The 21450-nt window shown below is 46.7% G+C and overlaps 7 protein-coding genes across 7 annotated transcripts; 5 read left to right on the forward strand and 2 right to left on the reverse strand.

Moving 5' to 3' along the window:
- Nucleotides 1-965: 965 nt before the first annotated feature.
- Nucleotides 966-2266, reverse strand: CTRU02_206217 (uncharacterized protein; the record flags this gene model as incomplete). Its single annotated transcript, XM_036728606.1, has 3 exons — nucleotides 966-1144; nucleotides 1193-1788; nucleotides 1842-2266. The coding sequence occupies 3 exons, from the start codon at nucleotides 2264-2266 to the stop codon at nucleotides 966-968; spliced, it is 1200 nt and encodes a 399-aa protein (XP_036579495.1).
- Nucleotides 2267-7167: 4901 nt separating this feature from the next.
- Nucleotides 7168-9459, forward strand: CTRU02_206218 (DNA repair and recombination protein; the record flags this gene model as incomplete). Its single annotated transcript, XM_036728605.1, has 1 exon — nucleotides 7168-9459. The coding sequence occupies one exon, from the start codon at nucleotides 7168-7170 to the stop codon at nucleotides 9457-9459; it is 2292 nt and encodes a 763-aa protein (XP_036579494.1).
- Nucleotides 9460-9567: 108 nt separating this feature from the next.
- On the reverse strand, nucleotides 9568-10102 carry CTRU02_206219 (uncharacterized protein; the record flags this gene model as incomplete). The annotated part of the gene is made up of 2 exons (XM_070204676.1): nucleotides 9568-9995; nucleotides 10045-10102. 2 exons carry the CDS (start codon nucleotides 10100-10102, stop codon nucleotides 9568-9570), a joined length of 486 nt encoding a protein of 161 aa, XP_070061780.1.
- Nucleotides 10103-11637: 1535 nt separating this feature from the next.
- CTRU02_206220 (reverse transcriptase domain protein) lies at nucleotides 11638-12552 on the forward strand (the record flags this gene model as incomplete). Its single annotated transcript, XM_070204677.1, has 1 exon — nucleotides 11638-12552. One exon carries the CDS (start codon nucleotides 11638-11640, stop codon nucleotides 12550-12552), a length of 915 nt encoding a protein of 304 aa, XP_070061781.1.
- An 87-nt stretch (nucleotides 12553-12639) lies between these two features.
- CTRU02_206221 (reverse transcriptase domain protein) lies at nucleotides 12640-14202 on the forward strand (the record flags this gene model as incomplete). Its single annotated transcript, XM_036728604.2, has 2 exons — nucleotides 12640-13048; nucleotides 13121-14202. 2 exons carry the CDS (start codon nucleotides 12640-12642, stop codon nucleotides 14200-14202), a joined length of 1491 nt encoding a protein of 496 aa, XP_036579493.2.
- A 212-nt stretch (nucleotides 14203-14414) lies between these two features.
- Nucleotides 14415-17730, forward strand: CTRU02_206222 (reverse transcriptase domain protein; the record flags this gene model as incomplete). The annotated part of the gene is made up of 2 exons (XM_070204678.1): nucleotides 14415-16505; nucleotides 16543-17730. 2 exons carry the CDS (start codon nucleotides 14415-14417, stop codon nucleotides 17728-17730), a joined length of 3279 nt encoding a protein of 1092 aa, XP_070061782.1.
- Nucleotides 17731-19488: 1758 nt separating this feature from the next.
- Nucleotides 19489-21144, forward strand: CTRU02_206223 (transposase; the record flags this gene model as incomplete). The annotated part of the gene is made up of 1 exon (XM_070204679.1): nucleotides 19489-21144. One exon carries the CDS (start codon nucleotides 19489-19491, stop codon nucleotides 21142-21144), a length of 1656 nt encoding a protein of 551 aa, XP_070061783.1.
- Between the last annotated feature and the right edge of the window lie 306 nt (nucleotides 21145-21450).

A 21450-nucleotide genomic window follows, 5' to 3' on the forward strand; every position in this document is an offset into this window, starting at 1 on the left:
AGTTAAATATCTCTACCTATTTTATATATTAAGATATAGGCTAGGTAAATTAGTATTATAAATGTTAAACCTTGAATTTATAATACTTATTATCAATAATACTAGTATATAGCTACTTAAGTATTATAATTAAGTCTTAATCTATTTAACATATATTTATTCTCTTTAATAAGTAAAGTATTTAGTTTAATATAGAATTTCGAAAAACGGCGTTTTTGGTGTAAATGGGGTGCCCAAATGTGGGGGGTGCCCAGAAGTGGGTGTGGGACGTTATTCCACGGATGCTATCGCTCCCAAGCAGTCTCGCAAAAGCCGTAAAATCCGAAATCACGACCATCACAAAGCTCAGTCTTGTTATCAATCCTAAGGATAGCGATAATCATTTCAGCCAAGAAATTAGAAAATTCTTTGCAGAGAATGACCCAGTACAGGAAGAAAAATATGATTGGCAATCAGACTTTCATAGCTTCTCTAGCCTTTTTCCAGCGCTCACCGATATTACTTTATTCTTCAACTATTGCGAAGAGAAGCAACAATTTCCAGGACTTTCAGAAAGCCTCTATATTCCTCTTCTTCAAAGGTTATGCCTTGAGTATCTAGACTGCACGAGAGACGAACTCCTGACGCTCTTACGGCGACATCAAAATACACTTCGAAGACTTACTCTCGAAAATGTTAAAATTACTACCCAAGGTCTAGACGCTTGGTCTTTTCTCATACAAACTCTTCAGAACGAATTTAGATTAGATGAGTTGGAAATAAGAGGGTGTGGTATTGACGATTGCGATTTTAATATAGATTTTGATCTCCCTGATCGACTTTCTGCACATACCAGCGAGGAAATGAATTTACTACAAAAGGAAATACTTCAGGTTGAAGAAGAAGAAAGACTTAAAGGGATCCAAGCATAGATAGCGATCTTCTTAGTATTGAATTTTGATATGCCTCATGTTTTCCAACGCAGACTATTTCCTCCCACGCAAACTGCCCCGTTTAGGCCGCTTCGTTGGACTCGCCCCATCACTGCTGTCTTCAATAGTCTCTACCTCTCCGGATCGCTTTATATTAATAGGCGCGACGTCGCGGAGGCCGTTAACAGAAAACGGATCATCATTATCGACAATGGCGTCCGAGGCTTGTGAACCTAAGCATATTAGCTTTCAGAATAATAAAGTAGAATCGTCAAGCTTACCATTATTAAACAGAGGCCCAGGCACTTTCGCGTCGGCAGACATCTGTGCGAGAGGATCGAACTTGAATTTTCCCTTCGTACGTTCAGTCATATCTCCTTTTGACGGCGTAGAAAACGGATCGCGCGAGGCTGCGGTCTGCCTAGGCTCCCCAGCAGCCCAGTCAACTTTGATAATCTCGATGAGTGGGACAAACTCAAGGGGGTTATAAGGATAATCAGAGGTAAAGACGGTATTCTTGTTGCAGAAACCATGGAAATAGCCAGTAATATAGGCTTTTTTTCCATGCTTGCGAAATGGTGTTGTCTCGACGCGGTAATCCTCGCACTTCTTCTTCATATGTGCTTTGCATTTGGGAAGCATCGCGTAAACGTAGTTAGCATACCATCCAGTTTTGGGGGTATAAGCAGCCTCTGTAGAAGTAAATCTAGACCACACCCTGAAGACGGCTGACGAGTTCCTGGTTATTTCATCGAGACCAACGGAGGGATCATCGGCAAGGGGGAACTTTTGGGTATCGACAAACCCGTTGAAAGTTACGAACGGAGGAGTTATCGGGAAACGAGGAGATAAGTCGGCGCAGGTACGGTCAGAAATACTAAGAGGGAGCTTTAGGATAAGTATTCTAATGCCACGGATGAAGAAACTTACGGCGTGAGGGCATCGTCCTGGATCCATGCCAGACGTTTATATTCCACCTCGTCTTCGCCAGATAGACCACAGGGGACGTAACTGAAGTGGGGATCGCAGATAATAGTAAACCATTGGTCTTCCCAATCCTCGGTAGTTAACGAACCTCCCAAGTGGAAGCGAGAGAGATCTAGCGATAAGGCCCCGGCGTGTAAGTTGTCAAGTATATTAGGGAAGACATTAGTCAACCACTCTGGCGTATGAATCGGTATCTGGATTTGACCAGACCAGTTCTGGTACCGAAATATCTGGGAGTCCCTGCTTAGAGATTCAACGGCAACCATTTTACCTGTAGCAAGCATCGTGAGGGGGAGGCTCCATGGCGAAGGCAGGTTCAGCTCGGGCTTCGGCCAATAGGCAGCCAAGTCTGGCTTTCCAGTACCCATAGCGGCAGGAGGAGGCAAGGCGAAATGGTAAACAATCTGCAAGGAACCAGTATAAAACGTAGAAGGAGCTTTCGAGACGTAAGGAAGAGCAAGAGAAAGGCGAATCTAAACATTCGGGTTATACTCTTATAAAGGAATAAACCTTGTACATGAGGGGGCGGAGGAAGAATCCATCGGAAGGGAGATTTTTCAGCTTTGCTCCCTTATCAAGTTATTAATACAGGAGAACCAGGTCTCGTGGTCGCCTGAAGTTGTCTAGTTTATGCTGGCAAGACGTAGACTGCGTCTTTTTTCTACAAAGTGGGAACAACAGGGGGCTTATTACCCTTCTATTGGTAGATCACAAAGTATTGTTTCTTATTCGGATGGAACAGGAATGATTCCAGCTTTATTATAGTAATGCAGCAGCAAGACATCCGTCTTTGCAATACGAAGTTACTTGCATCTCGCCTTGGGCTAATACTATATGAGAAAAGATGTTCTTATTGAGGCAGTAATAACATTTGCAGCTAGGGCAGAAGGTGATTTCAGCGGATGGAGCGAACACGCATTACTATTGCTAAGCTTTAATATTCCCATAGTCAAAGGAATATAATAGCTTTTTTGATCTCCAAAGACCTTAGAAATCCTTGAATCGACTCTAAGTTTTATCATGCCGCATCTTACAACACCAGTTTCCTCATTCAATGACACTCCTATTTCAATTCAGCCTGAATTGAGGCCGAGACAAATAGCCGGCAGGGAAGAGCAGACTTCTCCTTCAAACCACAGTCGCATGCTAGCACCGGGACCACCGCCTTCAGTCAATATTATGGTAAGGTCCCTTCAAACTCAATAAAATCACTATCAGGGCCCCTTTTGACACAGAGTTACTAGAGATCCCTCGACGAAGGATTAAAGGTTCCTTCGAATCGGAACCGAAATCTGCTGCCGACACCACCATCCTCGTTCGACAATATCCGAAGCCCGAATAGAATCGAATCTCCATTATCACCTAGATCAGTGTTAGTACAGACACCCTATAGCGAGGGGTTAAATACATCGCCTAGTAAAATTTCCCTTACGCCTAGGAAAAGCCGTGGAGGAAATAGGCAAGCCCATGCTAGTAGCAACCTTTGGGAGCAAAGTAATCGACCAACCCTACTTCCGTGGAACCCTAAGCCTATATCAAGTCTAAACACGCCCACTACCCTAGACATATCACAGCATAAGAGAGCTCAAGATAGCCAGCATATTCTTTCTGAAGCGCCAAGAACTCAAATACCGTCAGTTGCTATTCGCCAGTCTAATCCTATCCAGCAAAGGCATTTACCAATTCGTCCATCACTACCCAAGCTAAGCCAAAAAGCTAGCTATATTGAGCTACTAGACACACCCGAAGCATACCAAGCAAGGAAGAAGGAGATCGAACAGACAGTACAAGAAGCAGATCGCCGCTATATCCAGAAGAAGCTAGACTCTATGGATCGCACGTGGTGCCGACCAGTTTCCCGAAAAACGATTCTGGAAAAGACCAAGACGTTCCACGAAAGCATGCATGATGACTTTACACTCGAAATCGAATATTGTAGAGTATGTTACCAGCAAAAGCCTCCCAACTCACTAGTCAATTATACATGGGCCGAACTTGAGCCATTATACCTAAGGGTGGAGGACCAAATCCCTGTGTTAGACAGAGAACATTTCCTTTGTATGGAATGCTTTCCTAAGGAGCCAGAGGCAAACTTCGCTATTTGCACCCAGTGCAAGACCTCCTTACAGCATCAAAAACTGCCATACGCCTGCCAGGTGAATAATCTGTCTTTAGGCTGCATCCATCGGTATCCTCATGTTTTGAAAGATCTTTCACCACTTGAGGAGCGCCTTATTGGAATTTATACCCCTGTGGTTGGATTACGAAGCTTACTATCGACGTCGAGAAGTCAACAAGTGGCCGCTACCGAAAACACAAGAGAGGCCATATTACTGTGTTCCCTAACGACGTTCAAGGCGTAGCAGCCAACATTCTACCTCATCCACTCGTGGAAGAGCGAGACAGGTTGCATGTATGCTTTGTAGGTCCTCGGACACCAGTACCATCCGATCTTGGCTTTATGTTATCAGTGAACCCCCAGAAGCTCAAGCGTGCGCTCGTTTGGCTTCGGGCGAACAACCCACTATACCGGGATATTAGTATTAGTGAGGATCATCTTAGGACCTGGGGGGAATGGTCTCCCGGAACTGAGGTACCCCAGGGACTTGTGGAGAGAATGGTGGCGTATGAGAAGCGTGCCGAAGACGAAATCCGTACAGGACACTATGTCCCTCCTGCCGAGCGAGGTCGCCCTGATGAACCTTTGCGTAATGCTCACGATGTTATTGCAAGTCTAGAAGATAGGGAAACCAATGCTGCGCACCTCGAAGCTGAAAGCAACGCTAGGCTAGGGGGAATCCATGCGGGTGATTGCGACCCATTTGATATGGACCCTCGTCGGATAGATGAAGAGCTGTCCGAGTTAACCTCAACTGGACTAATGGCTACTGAGGTATCTGGAGAGCATAGCCCACAAGAACGACTCAGGATTCTTCGAGAAGCAACAGTGAGAGGGCCCCAGCGTAAGAGAGGCCGAAAGCCAAAGGACGCAAACGGAGACAGCACCCTCCGATATAAGAATACAGAACCCTATCTAGTCAGTCGCAGAGGAGAGGAATTTGCTGATTCGAACGATCCCGATTTCTTCCCTAAGGCTTTCCCTTGTTTATTTCCATGGGGTCGAGGCGGCCCTAGGATATTACGTGAAGAAGAAAACGAAGATGATCAGGATGAACCGCAAGGTCCAGACATCCAAAGCAGTCATAAGCCGAACGGATTTTACCTTCGAACCTGGGCACGATTCTGCTTACAGAGGCATGGTTAGTAAAACTTCTGCTTTATAAATAGAAATAAGTAACTAAAGTAATAGTATAATAGGTGCTTACTTTGCTACACACCCAAGCTTCCCTTTTTTAGTATTCAATATGCTTCTTCGATCAGAGAACCGACGGATTAGTTACTTGCGAATGAAGAGGTCTTCATTTGCCAAAGTCGAGCAAATCGTTACAAGACTTACTCCCGAGGAGATTGAAAGAGCAGAAGAAGAGTACCGCGAGACCCGGACGACTACTAACAGCAATATAGCATACTTAATCCGGGAGTTAAGCGCGTTTGGACATAGGCAGCATATGTCAAATGAGGAGCGTCTCTATTCTCGAAGGAAGATAAAGTCACTATGCCTCAAGTATGGAATGCCGTGTATATGGTATACAATCAACCCAAACGATCTAACAAACGAGATAAATATGAAACTAGCCGCCTTTCGGGTAGCACATGGCAAGGCGGCAGAGGAGCTGATGGAAAAGTTCCGGAAGCAGGTTGGACGCGTACAGCATGTTATCCGAGACGCAGTTAGTTCAGCAAAATTTTTTCATCGAGAGTTGGAGCTTTTCTTTCAACATTGTGTTTCTGTTAGCGAGGAATCAATGTTTGGCAAAGTCTCTTGCTATTTCGGCTGCGTCGAGACAAACGAGCGTGGGGCTCTTCACTTACACGGGCTCTTATGGTTAGACGCCAATCTCGGGCTACCTGATCTTTTTCATGATCTTGCCAAGCCGGATAACGCGGACTACGCAGTACAAGTGTGCCAATATATTGATTCAGTATTTAGTGAGGTAAGCATGTTTCTCTATTTTCTAAGTTTATCGTGCTAAGTAAATGATATAGTGCTGCGACGAAGGCAAGGCACGACGATACCGCCGGTGGGAAAGCGTCTTTACCAATATCAAACATCTTACGGAGGATATCAGCAGACTCGATGAAGCCCTTGATGCCGAAGCGAATTGGGTCGCCTACAGGTGCCAAATGCATAGCTGCGGTGCGACATGTACAAAGTATAGTTTCAAAGACAAAGGGAAGGCTGGGTCTCGGCATCCCTGTCGGTTTAAAGCACCATGGACACTGCGCCAGCGAACCGAGTTTACTACCGATGGCCTTCTGCATATCCGAAGAGATCACGAAAGAATCAACAGATACAGCCCAGGTTTAGCAGTAGCTATGCGTCATAATACGGATACTACATTCCTCCCGACTAACTCGGCTGGACTCTCCATGGTATACTATGCTACGAATTACTCAACAAAATTAGATACGCCGCTTTGGAAGAGAGCAGCGCTAGTCAAGGCTGTATTTGATGGGATGGCTGATCAGGGAGACGACTACGGACCGAATTGTGGAGACAGCGCGGCAAAGACAGCACAACGGAATAATAAGACACGGCAGTTTCTTGCTCGTACAGCAAATCAGATCTTTACAAGTCGAGAACTTTCGGCTGTAGAGGTTTGTAGTAATCTCCTCGGGTACAAGAATAGCTATTGCAGCGAAGCGAGTTGGATTAACGTCTATCTCAGTTCGCTTTACTGGGCTATTTTCCGGCGCTGGGAGGCCCTACGCAGAGCAGCAGGGCCGGAAGTGCAGCAGCGGGTAACCCCTGAAACGATTAGATTCGGCGCCGGTGGCATGACTTTGCCATACCTTGAGGCATATGCGCATCGCGGTCGCCTGTTAGAACAGCTTTGCTTTTACGAATACCTATGTATGGTTCGCGTACGGAGGGTCGGACGAAGGACCAGGATAAACCAGTCACGGTTTATACCGTTCGATTCTTTAATGACAGACCGGGAATCGTGGATACAAGAATTGCTCCCAAGGACACATCAAGCAATTCCAGTTGTTACCGGACATCTAAATCATGACGTACAAGGCACAGAAGAAGGGTATTACAAGAGGTAGGTATATATATATATATATACCTCAGGCTATACAGTCGCTAACAGACAATAGGTCAGCAGTCCTGTTACTCGGCTTATTTGTGCCGTGGGAAACCTTTATGCAATCCACTAGTCCCGATCCAGGTGACATCTGGGAGAGATTATACACCGACATGCCAGGTCGGGTTAAGGCTGTGGTAAATAACATCCAACTTCTTCACAAGAGCGCAGAAGACGCAAAGAAAGACGCTAAGCTTTGGGCTAGCCGGAGCGAGGGCGATGAAGGATACGAATTTGATGTGCCTGAGGAGGGCTTAGACCTTTCAGAAGAATGGCACCCAGATAGGATAGACCTGCGGCACACCTTTCACGATATAGTCTTCAGCCTACAGGACGGACCAGGAGTTACGAATGGTTCTCCAGGCATAAAAGAGTTGCTACAAACGCTAGATAACGCCGGGTTTTCTAGCATAGATGACGACTCCAGAATACAAAGCACCAACAGTCAACCACATATGCAAACAACACTACCAAAGCAACATTTAAAAATCACCAAAGCGGCGCAGGAAAGACTCCATAAAGAGCGAATGCTAGCCATCGAAGGGGATGAATCCGCCGAAAGACCCCTACATACCGGTGCCGAAACAGGCTTTGGCGACAACGATGCTAATATAGATTTCCCAGCCCAGCCAGCGATAGTTGGACTGAAACCTGCTTCAAACTGGATCGCAATTACGGCCGCTAATACGTTCACCCAGGCAGGGAAGATTATCGGTGCGGAGAGAACATTAAATCGCATGCAGGGAATAGCGCTTAGTCTCATCTGCGAGGCGCTCGACGAACGAACAAACGGCGCTGATCGGCAACACCTGCAATACGTTGGCGGGGGAGGCGGCACTGGAAAGTCGTGGCTTATCGATACCGTAAAAGAGGTTTTCGCAGCCAAAGGGGCGTCCAGCCGGCTTGTTATTACGGCAACGTCGGGAACGGCCGCAGCAGGTATCGGCGGTAATACAATTCATTCTGCTGTAGGGCTGGCATTTCGGGACGCCGATGGCGCTACCGTAGAACCAATGTTATCGAACAATCTAGAGAAAGCCAAAGAACGATGGCGCAGGCGGGATGCTCTGATAATCGACGAGGCCAGCATGCTCGGACTCCAAACATTATATGATATCGATCAAAAGCTCAGAATGTTAAGGGGCTTCCCAGAGAAGCCTTTTGGTGGCATTTCTGTCGTCGTGTTCACTGGAGACTTCTTACAGTTCCCGCCAGTTTTGCAGAAGAGCCTCCTTAGTACTACCGAACGAATTGGTATAGTGCTAGGAAATATAGGACCGGGAAGCAAAGCTATAGAGAGACGCTGGAAAGAGGCTAAAGCTAAAGAACTCTGGCAGGGGTTTACTAATGTTGTAGTACTCGACGAGCAAAAACGGGCTGAAGGGGACGCCTACCTGCTTGGTTTTCTTGAACGCCTGCGAGAGGGCAAGCAGACAAGAGAGGACGCCGCGAAGCTCGAAGCGCAATATAATAGCGAATCGAAATTCGATTTCACCAGCGGCAGGCGAGCTGTTATACCTCTAAACCGACACCGGTGGGATCTGACGTTGCATGCAGCCCTAGCATATAGCGTCGATACTGGTCGTAAGATATCGATATATCTTTCGAAGCACAAGTGGGAATCGCGGATACCTACAGCAGAGGAGAGAAAAGCAGCCATGCTATTAGGCGACGAGGGCAAGCTGAGCGCAGCTGGTATGTTCCCTTATGTCGAGGGTATGCCGGTGGTAATCAACGAGAACAAGTATATGGGTCTCAAGGTTGTCAACGGCGCAGAGTTTACAGCCGTAGGAATTCTTCATCCGCCCGGAGTAGAAGAGATCATCATAAACGACAGGCTGTCCATATTTCTCGGACCGCCTAGTGGTATTATTCTCCAGTCCGAAGAAACGAACGGGTTAGCTTTCCCCCATCTGCCACCTAATACTGTAATGTTGCCAGCAGCCAATATTCGAGTACCAGAAAAGCACATCAAAATACTCCGGCCAGATCTGCAGAAAGCCAATGTAAAACTAGCGCTAGTCCGGACAGGGCTCCCATGCACACCAGGCTTCGCATTAACCGACTTTAAGGCACAGGGGCGGACACTCGAAAAGACACTGTTAGGGCTTTATGGGAGAACAGTGGGTAAGAATACGGGGGAGCTTGAAAGATGCGATGCAGTAAGCATGTATGTTCAGCTATCCCGCGTGCGGCGCTTTGAAGATATCGCTCTCATACAGCCGTTAAACGTAAAGCAGTTCCTAGAGGCGCGCATGCCGGAGGAGCTAGTCGAAGGAACCAAAAGACTAAGGATCCTCGCGGAAGCAACAGTCCGGGCGTTCGAGGCTAGGGAGAGAGATGAAGCATAGGAGGGCGGAATAGTAAATAGGGAGGTAAAACCATTAAGATGAAAGGACAGATTAGTGGTCTTGCCTTGGCGGTTCAGGCATGTTATGAATCGGGTTAACACTGGGTTATTATCGCGTATTGCTGTCTTGTGTAGTGCTGTTGGACTTATTGCTATGACCAGAAGGAGGGCATACAATAGGCGTAAAGTTAATATGTGCTAGACCCGGAGGAATCCTCCGTACCTCGAATGTCCGCTGGAAAGACAAGACTAAGGAAACCTCCGAAACCTGCTGGCCTAATAGCTGGCACTCGTTCGTCAAGTGAGCTATCGAGGCGTGGATTGCTTCTAACCGGGATGTAAGGTCTTTGTAATGAGTAACCAGCTCAGAAGCATCCATTCTGGCCAGTGTGGATGCACGCGAGGTAATACCAGGGTTACCGAGAGTCTCCAGTTCTATCTCCCATCGATCCAAGGCAGAGAAAGAGTCAGAGAGAGTACCTGGTGGCTGTCCGATCAAGCCCAAGGATACACCCGAACGTCTAGCGAAAGAAGCATCTAAAATAGTTAATAAAAGAGCAGGACGAAAGAGGACAAAAAACCTTACATACGGTGACTACAACGGGAACCAGTATTATTCCACCAACAGTTAGCACACCCACCATTCGTAGCCCGTAAACCCTCAGCGGACTGCATTACAATACATTGCTTCCACGGACCATTTGAACGGGCACATCGGTCGCATGGAGGTCGGCGCTCAACGCCGGTAGCCTGAACCAGGGCAGCAATAATGCGATAACCATGATCGAACGACAGCGTCTTGCCCTGTTTCCGGGGAGCAAGCTCCCGGGCTATTGGAGAGCAAGATAAAACTTCTATTGTTCGGCTGGTGCGCATAGAGGTGCTCACACCAAGTCGATCCAGCAGGTCACCGCCAGCTAGAGAAAGCATTAGTGACGTAGATATGAAGATGAACAACCAGAGGGGACTTGCTATCACAAAGCACAGGGGGGTTATGGGGCATAGACATAGAGGAGAAATACGATATTATGAAACCAGCAATAGGAAGGACAAGCAATAGATATTAATCAGATAGATAGGAAATCACGGAAGGTAACGATAGGGTGGTATTAGGATGGAAAGTTCGATGGGCGAGGTTGGGCCGGGCTAGGCCAGGGGTTGAAAAGACGGGAAAATGAGAGTGGTTGGCGGGAAATAAATGGAAGAAGACCGGCAAGACATTGGGTAAACGACGGGAAGACCCGAGGACGGCGAACATGAGAGGTGATTGGCCGGAACAGGGGTTAAACGAAGCTGATTGGTCGAACGAAGAATAACGAGCGCTGATTAGTGGCAGGGTCGCTACGACCAATCAGCATCGATTTTTGCTCTAGCCAATCACAGAACAGGAGACCAGGGGGGATCAAGGCACAGGATAGTTTTTTACGCCTTCGCGGATGGAGAAGTTAACCTTCCTAACGGAAGGCATGTTCTTACGTAAGATTCTCCTTCCTATATAATATTTATACTTCTTTAGTACTATTTACTTATTAATACTTTCCCTTTCTAATAGTATATATAGGTAGTAGCGAAAGTAAGCTATCTAACGTATAGATACGCTTCTAAAGCTATAGCCTTAGAGAAACTGTTACGACCCGTTAGATACACCTAACAGGACCCACTCGGTTGGGCGGTTATGACAGGACTTTGTATGCAGGGCCACGGGAACAAAAGGTAACCTCTGGGAACGGAAGAACTATAGAACGGAACAAGTCACGTGATGAATCATTCTAGGTCAGAATGATCCAAGAAGAGTTGGGGGCCAACGGATCATGTTCGATCAATATGATCTCCAACGACTACAGACAATACGTGTAGATAGACTCCTATATAGACCAGGACTTGAGTACCTGCTCAAGCCCTCTAGATAGTTCTTCAGCAATCAACTTGTGATTCATCCTCGAATGACTTTCAGCTTACCTCTCAGTATTGTGAATACTAAGAACCTCGTTACCATAGTGTAAGACTGATCACCTTACCCTAACCCTACGATCTACCAGAACGACCTCTACGAACCAGTGTTAGTCTCTTACTGCACCTTCTGTTAGCAGAACCCTACTGTCAGATAGCTGGCCGTAACACTTTGATTGCTCCTGTTCAGTAAGTTGCCCTTTGAGACTAACGAACAGTATAAGACAAGATGTCTTCGCACGGAACTACCGAAAACCCTACTCCTGGAACCTCGTCCACGTCCGAGAGACGTATTCCCCAGAATCTGGCCCAAGAGATTCAAGACCAGGAAATGAAGGAGGAATCCGATAGCGATGACGACAATGAAGAACTTAAGCGGCAACTTGAGCGGAACAACAACGAGCTCAGGGAAATGAAAAACCTGTTCAACCAGAACGTCAAAGCCCTCAAGGAGCTACAGGAACAAGCCCGCCGCACCAAAGAACTAGAGAAGGAAGTCACAACCCTTCGAGCTGCCGCGAACGTCATATCAGCTCCTGTCGAAGGAAGAGAACGCCTTAAGCTCAACACCCCTACCACCTTCGACGGAACCCCTAGACAGCTCAAAGGATACTTGGTACAGATACAGACCTACCAAGCCTTCCACATCAACACGTTCCAGAACGATACCGAACGTGTCGTCCACGCCGCCACCTTCTTGAGAGGGAAGGCCCTCGCTTGGTTCGAACCCCTCCAACAAGAATGGCTGGACACCCCTATCGAGAGATACAGTCAAGAAGTAAAGGACATCTTTTTCAGCTTCAGTGGATATGTTAAAGCCCTTCAATCTCTCTTCTTAGACCCCGATGAGAAAAGACAAGCAGAAAGAGAACTAGCGAGCCTACGACAAAACAAATCAGCTACAATGTACGCCGCAGAATTTCGACGACTCGCAGCCAGACTCGACATGACCGACGAAAGCAAAGTCTTCGCTTTCTACCAGGGTCTCAAGGACGACGTCAAGGACGAAATGGCCAAAGTGGACACGCCACCTAGCTTCCTTGATTATGTCGAATACGCTATTAAGATTGACAACCGACTGTTTAAACGACGCAAGGAAAAAGGAGAAAAACGTCAAACAGCCAACTCAGGAAAGAAATACTAATAGCAACCCCAACACAAGTTCAACAAAAACCAGAACAACAGGAACAACAATCAGCAGAGCACCGCACATAGACAACACAGCGGACCCATGGACCTGAGCGTCGCGCAAAAAGACAAACCCAGACGCAGAGAATTCAAATGCTACAACTGCGACAAGCCAGGACACATGGCCAGACACTGCACACAGCCTAAGAAACTTACGGCAACCCCTAAGCAAGCCAACGCTGCAACCAAAATCCCTAGCCACGAAGAAAAGGGATGGACAGCCTGCTATGACAATGATTGCACCACGCACAGGCATGCAAAAGAGAATAGTAGATGGTACCCTCAAAACCCAGCAGGACGATCGGGATACGACACCACCAACATACCCAAGGCCATTGCTATGATAGACCGATACACCGGTAGACCGGATTACACTAAGCAGCGACAGGAGCCACTCGACGACTGGGAACAAGCAAAGAAGGCCGCGGAACTCAACAACGCCTTCCAAGATGGTAGCATTATGCACCAACCGGGACTCTTATAGGACATCCCACGCCTCGCCAACTATCGACAGACGAATGAAGTAAACACCCCGGAAAGTTTCTCAGAAGAAGAAGCCAGGAAACTCGAAGAAGAAAACGAGACAGCCATCAAACGGATACAAGACGCCATCAACTACACGATGCAAATTCGAAACAACAGCGAAGTTAGAGACACCCTCCAACACATGCGGAAAACCCGAGACCGCCGCATCGCACTACGCGGAAACACCCGAGGACAGTATCAACTCAAGTACAAAGCAACCCAATTTGTCTACCGACCCCAAAACGATGGAAAGACGGAACGAACCCTCGCGGTAGCCAGCAAATACGCCCGCAAAGCCACCGAGCAATTGGATGAAATGCTGAGACAACAACAATTCAGGGACGCCAGCACCCAGACCCGAGTATACCAAGCAAAGGACAACCTAAGCCAACGATGGAGCTCACCATATACCACGGTAGCCAGCGACTCGACCTTTGAATTGCCACAAAGAACCCGCGCTACTCCTCAACCCATCTCGGAATGGGCTGAAGACGTCGTAGACGGACCACCCTCGGCGGAAGTACGTCCACAAGGAACGTCGATAGACGATACCGACCCGGAAGACGCAGAAGAAGAACACCATCTCGACAGAATAGAAAAAATTAAGGAAGCACTAGAATACAAATACATCGACCCCCAAGACGACTGCCAACAGATCGCATTCCATGCAGAAGAATATCATAACAAAATCCCTACAACAATCACACAAACCCGGGATGAAGAAATATTCTTGGAAGACGATCCCAGGATTACGACACAGCACAGAGAACACAAGGAGATAGCATGGATCTACTGCATCTTCGATCACTGCGCCTACCATCTCTCAAAGAAAGCAGAAAACGAACTATACCCCAAAAGAAAAGAAGAACTGCGAATCCGCAGAGCCCATGAGGAACAAGAACTCTCATATTGGGAAGTACGGGGAGAACCCGGAGAATGGAAAACCAACAACAATGGAATAGCATTCCTACGACCCAGCATCGAATACCCTCAGAAGTGTGTGAACCACTTCACGGGAGTCTGGTGGAATTGCAGGGAAGACCTATGCAAACTCTACTACATTCCAAAAAGCGAAAGTTAGAGATTCCGATAACAAGAACTAGACAAGCAAGGACAGGACGGCGAGACGCCCAGCCCACCTCGTCTAGGAATCAGAGAAAGTAACCTCGGCAGAGACCGAAAGAAGGGCGAGAAGGCCCTCTACTCAAAAAACTAGGAGAGCCGCCTTGTCCGGGACACATAGCAAGCTCCCCCAGCAAGTCCCTATATGCTACATTCGACGACGACGCACAAATGAAGATCACAGTAAACCTAGGCGGATACACCACACAGGTCCTGATAGACTCAGGAGCCCAAGGAAACTTTATCGCACCCCGAATAGTGCAACAGCGAGAAATACCATGGAATCAGAAGCAAAACCCTTACCGACTAAGGAATGTAGAAGGGAAAGAAGTCGAGTATGGCGGAGGCAGCATTGATCAGGAGACAGCGCAACTCCCTTTGCTCTACCATGGCCATCAGGAGCTTATCAGCCTCGACATCACGGAGATAGGAAACCACGACGTTATCCTTGGAATTCCATGGCTACGAAGACATAACCCACAAATCGATTGGGTTACCGGCCGAATGAAATTCAATCCAGCCTCTGAGAAGCACTCGACGAAGGCCTCATGCGGATTACTAGCAGCAACCAGAGCAAGACCACGCCTGATGCTAAGGATAAAAGACATTGGCACTAGGACGCTAGCAGCCACGACGATTGACAAAGTCACGGAAGATCCAATGTCAAAGATACCTGTTGAATACAGGGTCTACAGCAAACTCTTTGCACCAGAACTCGAGACCGGATTACCGGAACACAGCAAGTGGGATCACAAGATCGAAATTAAGGAAGGACACGAACCCACCTTTAACAAAATATACCCACTCAACCAAGAAGAAATGAAAGCCTTAGACGAATGGCTTGACGAAAATCTTGCGAAAGGATTCATCAGACCTTCGAAATCACCTGCAGGATACCCCGTACTATTCGTACCAAAGAAGAACGGGAAGAAAAGACTTTGTGTCGATTATCGACGACTCAACGATATTACGATCAAAGACTGTTACCCACTGCCCCTCATATCGGAACTAAGAGACCTACTCTACGAGGCCCAATGGTTCACAGCCTTGGACCTTAAAGGAGCCTACAACCTTATCCGAATTGCAGAAGGAGATGAGTGGAAAACAGCCTTCCGAACGAGAAGAGGACAGTTTGAAACGTTAGTCATGCCATTTGGACTCACCAACGCACCGGCTACATTCCAAACTATGATCAACCAAGTACTACGGGAATATCTGGACAAGTCTGTTGTTGTGTACCTCGACGACATCCTTATATTCTCCAAAACGTTGGAAGAACACAAGAAGCATGTCCACGAGATTCTCAAAGCACTCGAACAAGCGAAGCTACTTGTGGAACCAGAGAAGAGTCTGTTTCACAAACAGGAAGTAGAATTTTTAGGGTTCACAATCACGCCAGGCGTAATCAAGATGTCCCCTAACAAAATCAAGGCTGTGCAAGAATGGCCTACACCAGAGAACCCGAAGGACATACTATCCTTCTTAGGATTTGTCAACTTCTACCGAAAATTCCTCAAAGACTACTCCAAAACGATATTGCCTCTTACCGAACTCACTAAGAAAAATGCACCTTGGGAATGGACAGACAAACAACAGAAAGCGTTCCAAGAAGTCAAGGACAAGGTCACATCGGAACCCGTCATCCAGATTCCGAACCCTGAGAAGCCCTTCGAGCTCGAAACGGATGCTTCGGACGAAGCTGAAGGAGCGCAGCTAGGCCAAAGGGACGAGAACGGAGTCCTACACCCCTGTAGATTCTTTTCAAGGAAGTTCCAAGGACCTGAACTGAATTACCAGATCCATGATAAGGAACTTATGGCAATTATCGACGCATTCAAAGAATGGAGACCCCAACTATCAGGAACAAAGTACGAAGTAAAAGTGTACACGGATCACAAGAATCTGGCACACTTCACCACTTCGAAAGAACTCAACAAACGACAAATCAGATGGTCAGAATTCCTTTCAGAATTCAACTTTCGAATCATCTACAGGAAAGGATCGGAAAACGGCAGAGCAGACGCCCCTAGCCGAAGACCCGATTACAAGGACGAAGTCCCAGAAGAGACGCAAGTGATTCTTAAAAACGAAAACGGCGACCTCGTGCCCGCTGCAAAGCTCTTAATGATTGGCGAACGTGTCAAGACCAGCACGACTGGAAGGATGACACACGACCAAATCAGGGAAATACACAGCGCGCCCGCTCACGGTCACCAAGGAGTCACAAAAGACCTGGAAACGAATCAGGCAACATCACGACAAGCGAGTCACACGGAAAGACGTCGCTGACGCAATCAAGGATTGCGAAGTCTGCGCAAAAAGTAAGCCCAGCAGACACAAACCATACGGAGAATTGCAACCATTGCCAGCACCACCAGCACCCTGGCACTCAATCTCTCTAGACTTTATCGTCAAACTACCAAAATCGAGAGAACCACTCACTAAAATACAGTACGACAGTATACTAGTGGTTGTGGATAGATTCACGAAGTACGCGTATTTCATACCATACTTGGAATCAAGCACGGCAGAAGACTTAGCATACACCTTTCTCAGGATCATTGTCAGCCAACACGGCCTGCCCCAGGAGATAGTGTCAGACAGAGGATCAGTCTTTACGTCCAAGTTTTGGAGATCCCTGATCTCGCAGCTCGGAGCAAAGCACAGCCTCAGCACTGCCTTCCACCCGCAGTCCGACGGACAAACGGAAAGAATCAACCAGATCCTGGAAACATACCTAAGGAGTTATGTGAACTACGACCAGGATAACTGGGTCAAGTTGTTACCAACCGCACAGTTCGCATACAACAGTTCAATAGGAGAAAGCACGCGAGAATCACCTTTCTTCCTCAACTATGGATTCAACCCTACCGCTTATGGAGAACCCCGAACCGGCTCTGCCGCGATAAAAGCAGTAGCAGACATCAAGAAACTTAAGGAAATCCAACAAAAACTACCCCAAGAACTCGAATTCGTACAGCAAAGAATGAAGAAACACGCCGACCGACATAGGGTGAGAGGCCCACCCCTAAAAGAGGGAGGTAGCGCCTACCTCATACGGCGAAACATCAAAACGAAACGACCTAGCGACAAACTCGACTTCAAAAAACTAGGACCTTTCGAAATCACGAAGAAAATTTCCGAAGTCAACTACGAGTTGAAACTACCGGAAACAATGAAATGTCACCCAGTCTTTCACGTCTCATTATTAGAACCAGCACCGGACGGTACACATACCGAATACTGCATCATTGTGGAAACAGATGACACCGAATACGAAGTAGAACGCATTCTAGACTACCGGAGGAATGACGCAACAACAGAATACTTCATTAAGTGGAAAAACTATGGACACGAAGACGATTCGTGGGAACCAGCTAAGAACCTGGAACACGCTCAGGAAGAACTCCAACAATACTGGCACCAGAGGACGTCTCTGGACCCCAGTCGTCCAAACCGACGCCAGACCAATCCACGACGCCAATAGCACCCAGGGAATGAAGTGCACCCACAGTTTCCGAGCTAGCACTCTGCAAACCAAGAACCTCGGAACGATACTCATTCTCAACCTCCTCCACACGCCGCAAACCAGATCGAATGAGATCAGTCGCCTCACGATTGATGTCCTTGCGACGCCTTCGTAAACGACGAATCTTCGCCATAAGAGCTAACTGCTCTTCTTCAGCTTTCTCAAGCTCATCATCAATTTTTATTTTCTGTTGCCGAACCCGAATGAGGGAAGCCGCGGAAGGACCGTGAATGTCGCAAGAATGCTTATCGGCAACGCAACGCGAACAACGAGAAGAATTAACTTCGGAAACGACGCAGTCGACACCGGCAGCCGCGCAACCGGAACAAGGGACAGGCATGATGAACCCGAACAAATCGACAAGCTGGCTAAGTTCCTTATAAGCCACAGGGTTCTTTGATTTGGATTTTTGAACGCGACCTGACATGATGTCAGCATCATGAATAAACAAGGAAGCACGATTGACGACTCCCCAACCTGGGAAGCCACGACCTACTTATGTTGGCCTTGAGGACAAGACCATCGAGGGGAGACCTGATGTTACGACCCGTTAGATACACCTAACAGGACCCACTCGGTTGGGCGGTTATGACAGGACTTTGTATGCAGGGCCACGGGAACAAAAGGTAACCTCTGGGAACGGAAGAACTATAGAACGGAACAAGTCACGTGATGAATCATTCTAGGTCAGAATGATCCAAGAAGAGTTGGGGGCCAACGGATCATGTTCGATCAATATGATCTCCAACGACTACAGACAATACGTGTAGATAGACTCCTATATAGACCAGGACTTGAGTACCTGCTCAAGCCCTCTAGATAGTTCTTCAGCAATCAACTTGTGATTCATCCTCGAATGACTTTCAGCTTACCTCTCAGTATTGTGAATACTAAGAACCTCGTTACCATAGTGTAAGACTGATCACCTTACCCTAACCCTACGATCTACCAGAACGACCTCTACGAACCAGTGTTAGTCTCTTACTGCACCTTCTGTTAGCAGAACCCTACTGTCAGATAGCTGGCCGTAACAGAAACGCTTATAATCGAGGTACGACTATAAGTCTATCCCGTATTATTATAATACCCTTATTTTTTACTTTAAGATATCTTAAAACGACTTTAAGACTATCTTTACGCTTCTTCCTTACTTAAAAGGTAAATCTAACTAGAATATATAGCATATGCTTATTATAGCGACCTTGCAAGGATACGACTTCGAGATATTCCTCGAGACTAACGTCCCTCGCCTTGCTAACCCTATCGCTATAGAGGAATAGAGAAAAAACCGTAACGTTACGTATAGTCTCCTTATAAACGCTAGCGAATCGGTTCTTAATAGACTTTACATAGCAGGTTAGATCGACGATAGAAACCTATACTAGTTATAGTAAGCGTTCGAGAAGTATATTCCGAGAATCTTATAAGACGCTATAGCTGCCTTTATTAACGAGTTTGCTAAGACTACTACTAACGATTATAAGATACTTTATAATACTTTTAATCGCTATTACTACCTTAGAAAGCGTATTAAGACTATTTACGGTCGTCTACTAGACTCCTTCCTTACTATTTTTCTTTTTAATTTTTTTAAAGACTGACTTCTTAATATATATAACGTACATGATAAGCGAGTGAGACAGACAAGCGAGTGAGACAGTAAACCGCGACCGTCGCACCTTGACGCGACCGGCACCTTTTCCTCTACAATAAATCATGGAATCAGCTAGTATTGAAAGAAGGTTACAAATTGCCCTTCAAGCAATGAGAAATGACCCAAAACTTAGTGCTCGGGCCGCAGGTGCACTCTATACAGTCAGTCACGCAACATTAAGCCGGCGACTAAAGGGAATAGTCTCACGACGCGACAGCATGCCTAATTCACGGAATTTATCAGATTTAGAAGAGAAGACAATAGTTGAGTATATTCTCGACCTAGATGCGCGATCATTTCCTCCCCGGCTGAGTGGTGTGGAAGAAATGGCCAATCGACTTCTCGCAGAGCGCGACGCGCCTCCAGTTGGGAAGCGCTGGGCTTCTAATTTCGTCAAGCGACAACCACAGCTTAGGACGCGTTTCTTTCGCAAGTATGACTATAAGAGAGCTCAATGCGAAGATCCAGAGGTGATTCGTGGCTGGTTTTCGCTTGTGAAGAATACAATTGCGAAGTATGGTATTGCTGATGCTGATATCTACAACTTTGATGAGACCGGCTTTATGATGGGCGTTATTGCTTCTGGAATGGTTGTTACAAGTGCTGAAAGGCGTTCAAATACGAAGATGACACAGCCTGGCAATAGGGAATGGGTTACAGTTATCCAGGCTATTAATTCCCAAGGGGAGAGCATCCCGCCATACATCATCGTTGCAGGCCAGTATCACCTCTCAAGCTGGTATACAGAAACCTCTCTTCCGGGCGATTGGGCTATTGCAACGTCTGAAAATGGATGGACAACAAACGAGAGAGGTATTGACTGGATCAGACACTTCGACATTTATACAAAACCACGTACGTCTGGGAAATATCGCCTCCTCGTTGTTGATGGTCATGAAAGTCACCACTCCGCAGCCTTCGAGCTCTTTTGTCAAGAAAACAACATTATTACACTGTGCATGCCGGCTCACTCGTCTCATCTACTTCAACCCTTAGATGTTGGTTGTTTTCAGCCGTTAAAGAATGCCTACGGTCGGCAAATTGAGAATAAGATGCGGCAAGGCACAACCCATATCTCGAAGGAAGATTTCTTTGCAGCATTTCACGAAGCTTTTAAGCAGTCTTTTACGAGGAAAAATATCCAGGGAGGTTTCCGAGGAGCTGGACTTGTCCCTTTGAATGCAGAAAGTGTTCTCTCAAAGCTGGATGTAAAGTTCCGAACGCCAACGCCTGAGGAGGGGGTCCCTCAGACACCAGACCCTTGGATCTCTAGGACGCCGAGCAACCCAAGCGAAGCAAGATCACAGTCTACTTTTATTAAGAGTCGAATCTCACGCCACCGAAGCAGCTCTCCAGCATCAATTTATAGTGCTGTGAGTAAGCTAGCCAGAGGGACAGAAGGACTAGGGCATCGGGTAGCATTACTAGAGTCAGAGGTTCAAATCCTTCGAGAGGAGAATGCAATATTAAGTCGGCGTCGAAGGGCTAAGAAAACACGTCTACAGAAAGGAGGAAGTCTTACTATATCTACTGGAGAGGATATACAGTCGCAAAGAGAGGCAGACACGCAACTACAAGAGGAAACGCGACGGAGTAGTGGTTGCAAAGTGAGGTCTGAGACGACTCATCGTCGGTGTGGCGTATGCGGGAATACAGGCCACAACGCGAGAACATGTCAATTTATTGAGGAAACATCCGAAGAACAGGAATCCGAGTAGTATTAATCAATCTAAGATTTCTTGTTATAGATTTCGAAATTATTGTCGCGAAGGTCTGGTTTACTGTCTCACTCGCTTGTCTGTCTCACTCGCTTATCATGTACGTTAAGCATTTTACCTTAAAAGGCGCTACCTATCTTACGTAGAATAAGGTAGCTAATACGATTTATATACTTGCTTAAGACGAGGATTAAAAGCATAGTTATGCTACTATTTATAATATACTTAGAGGTAAGTCTGTTAGTAGTAAGGGTTTTGCTTTTCTAGCCGTTACTACTACCGTTACCTCTATTATTATTACTTTTA

The sequence above is a fragment of the Colletotrichum truncatum genome, assembly GCF_014235925.2.
Source record: "Colletotrichum truncatum strain CMES1059 chromosome Unknown Contig_0003, whole genome shotgun sequence".
Lineage (NCBI taxonomy): Eukaryota > Fungi > Ascomycota > Sordariomycetes > Glomerellales > Glomerellaceae > Colletotrichum > Colletotrichum truncatum.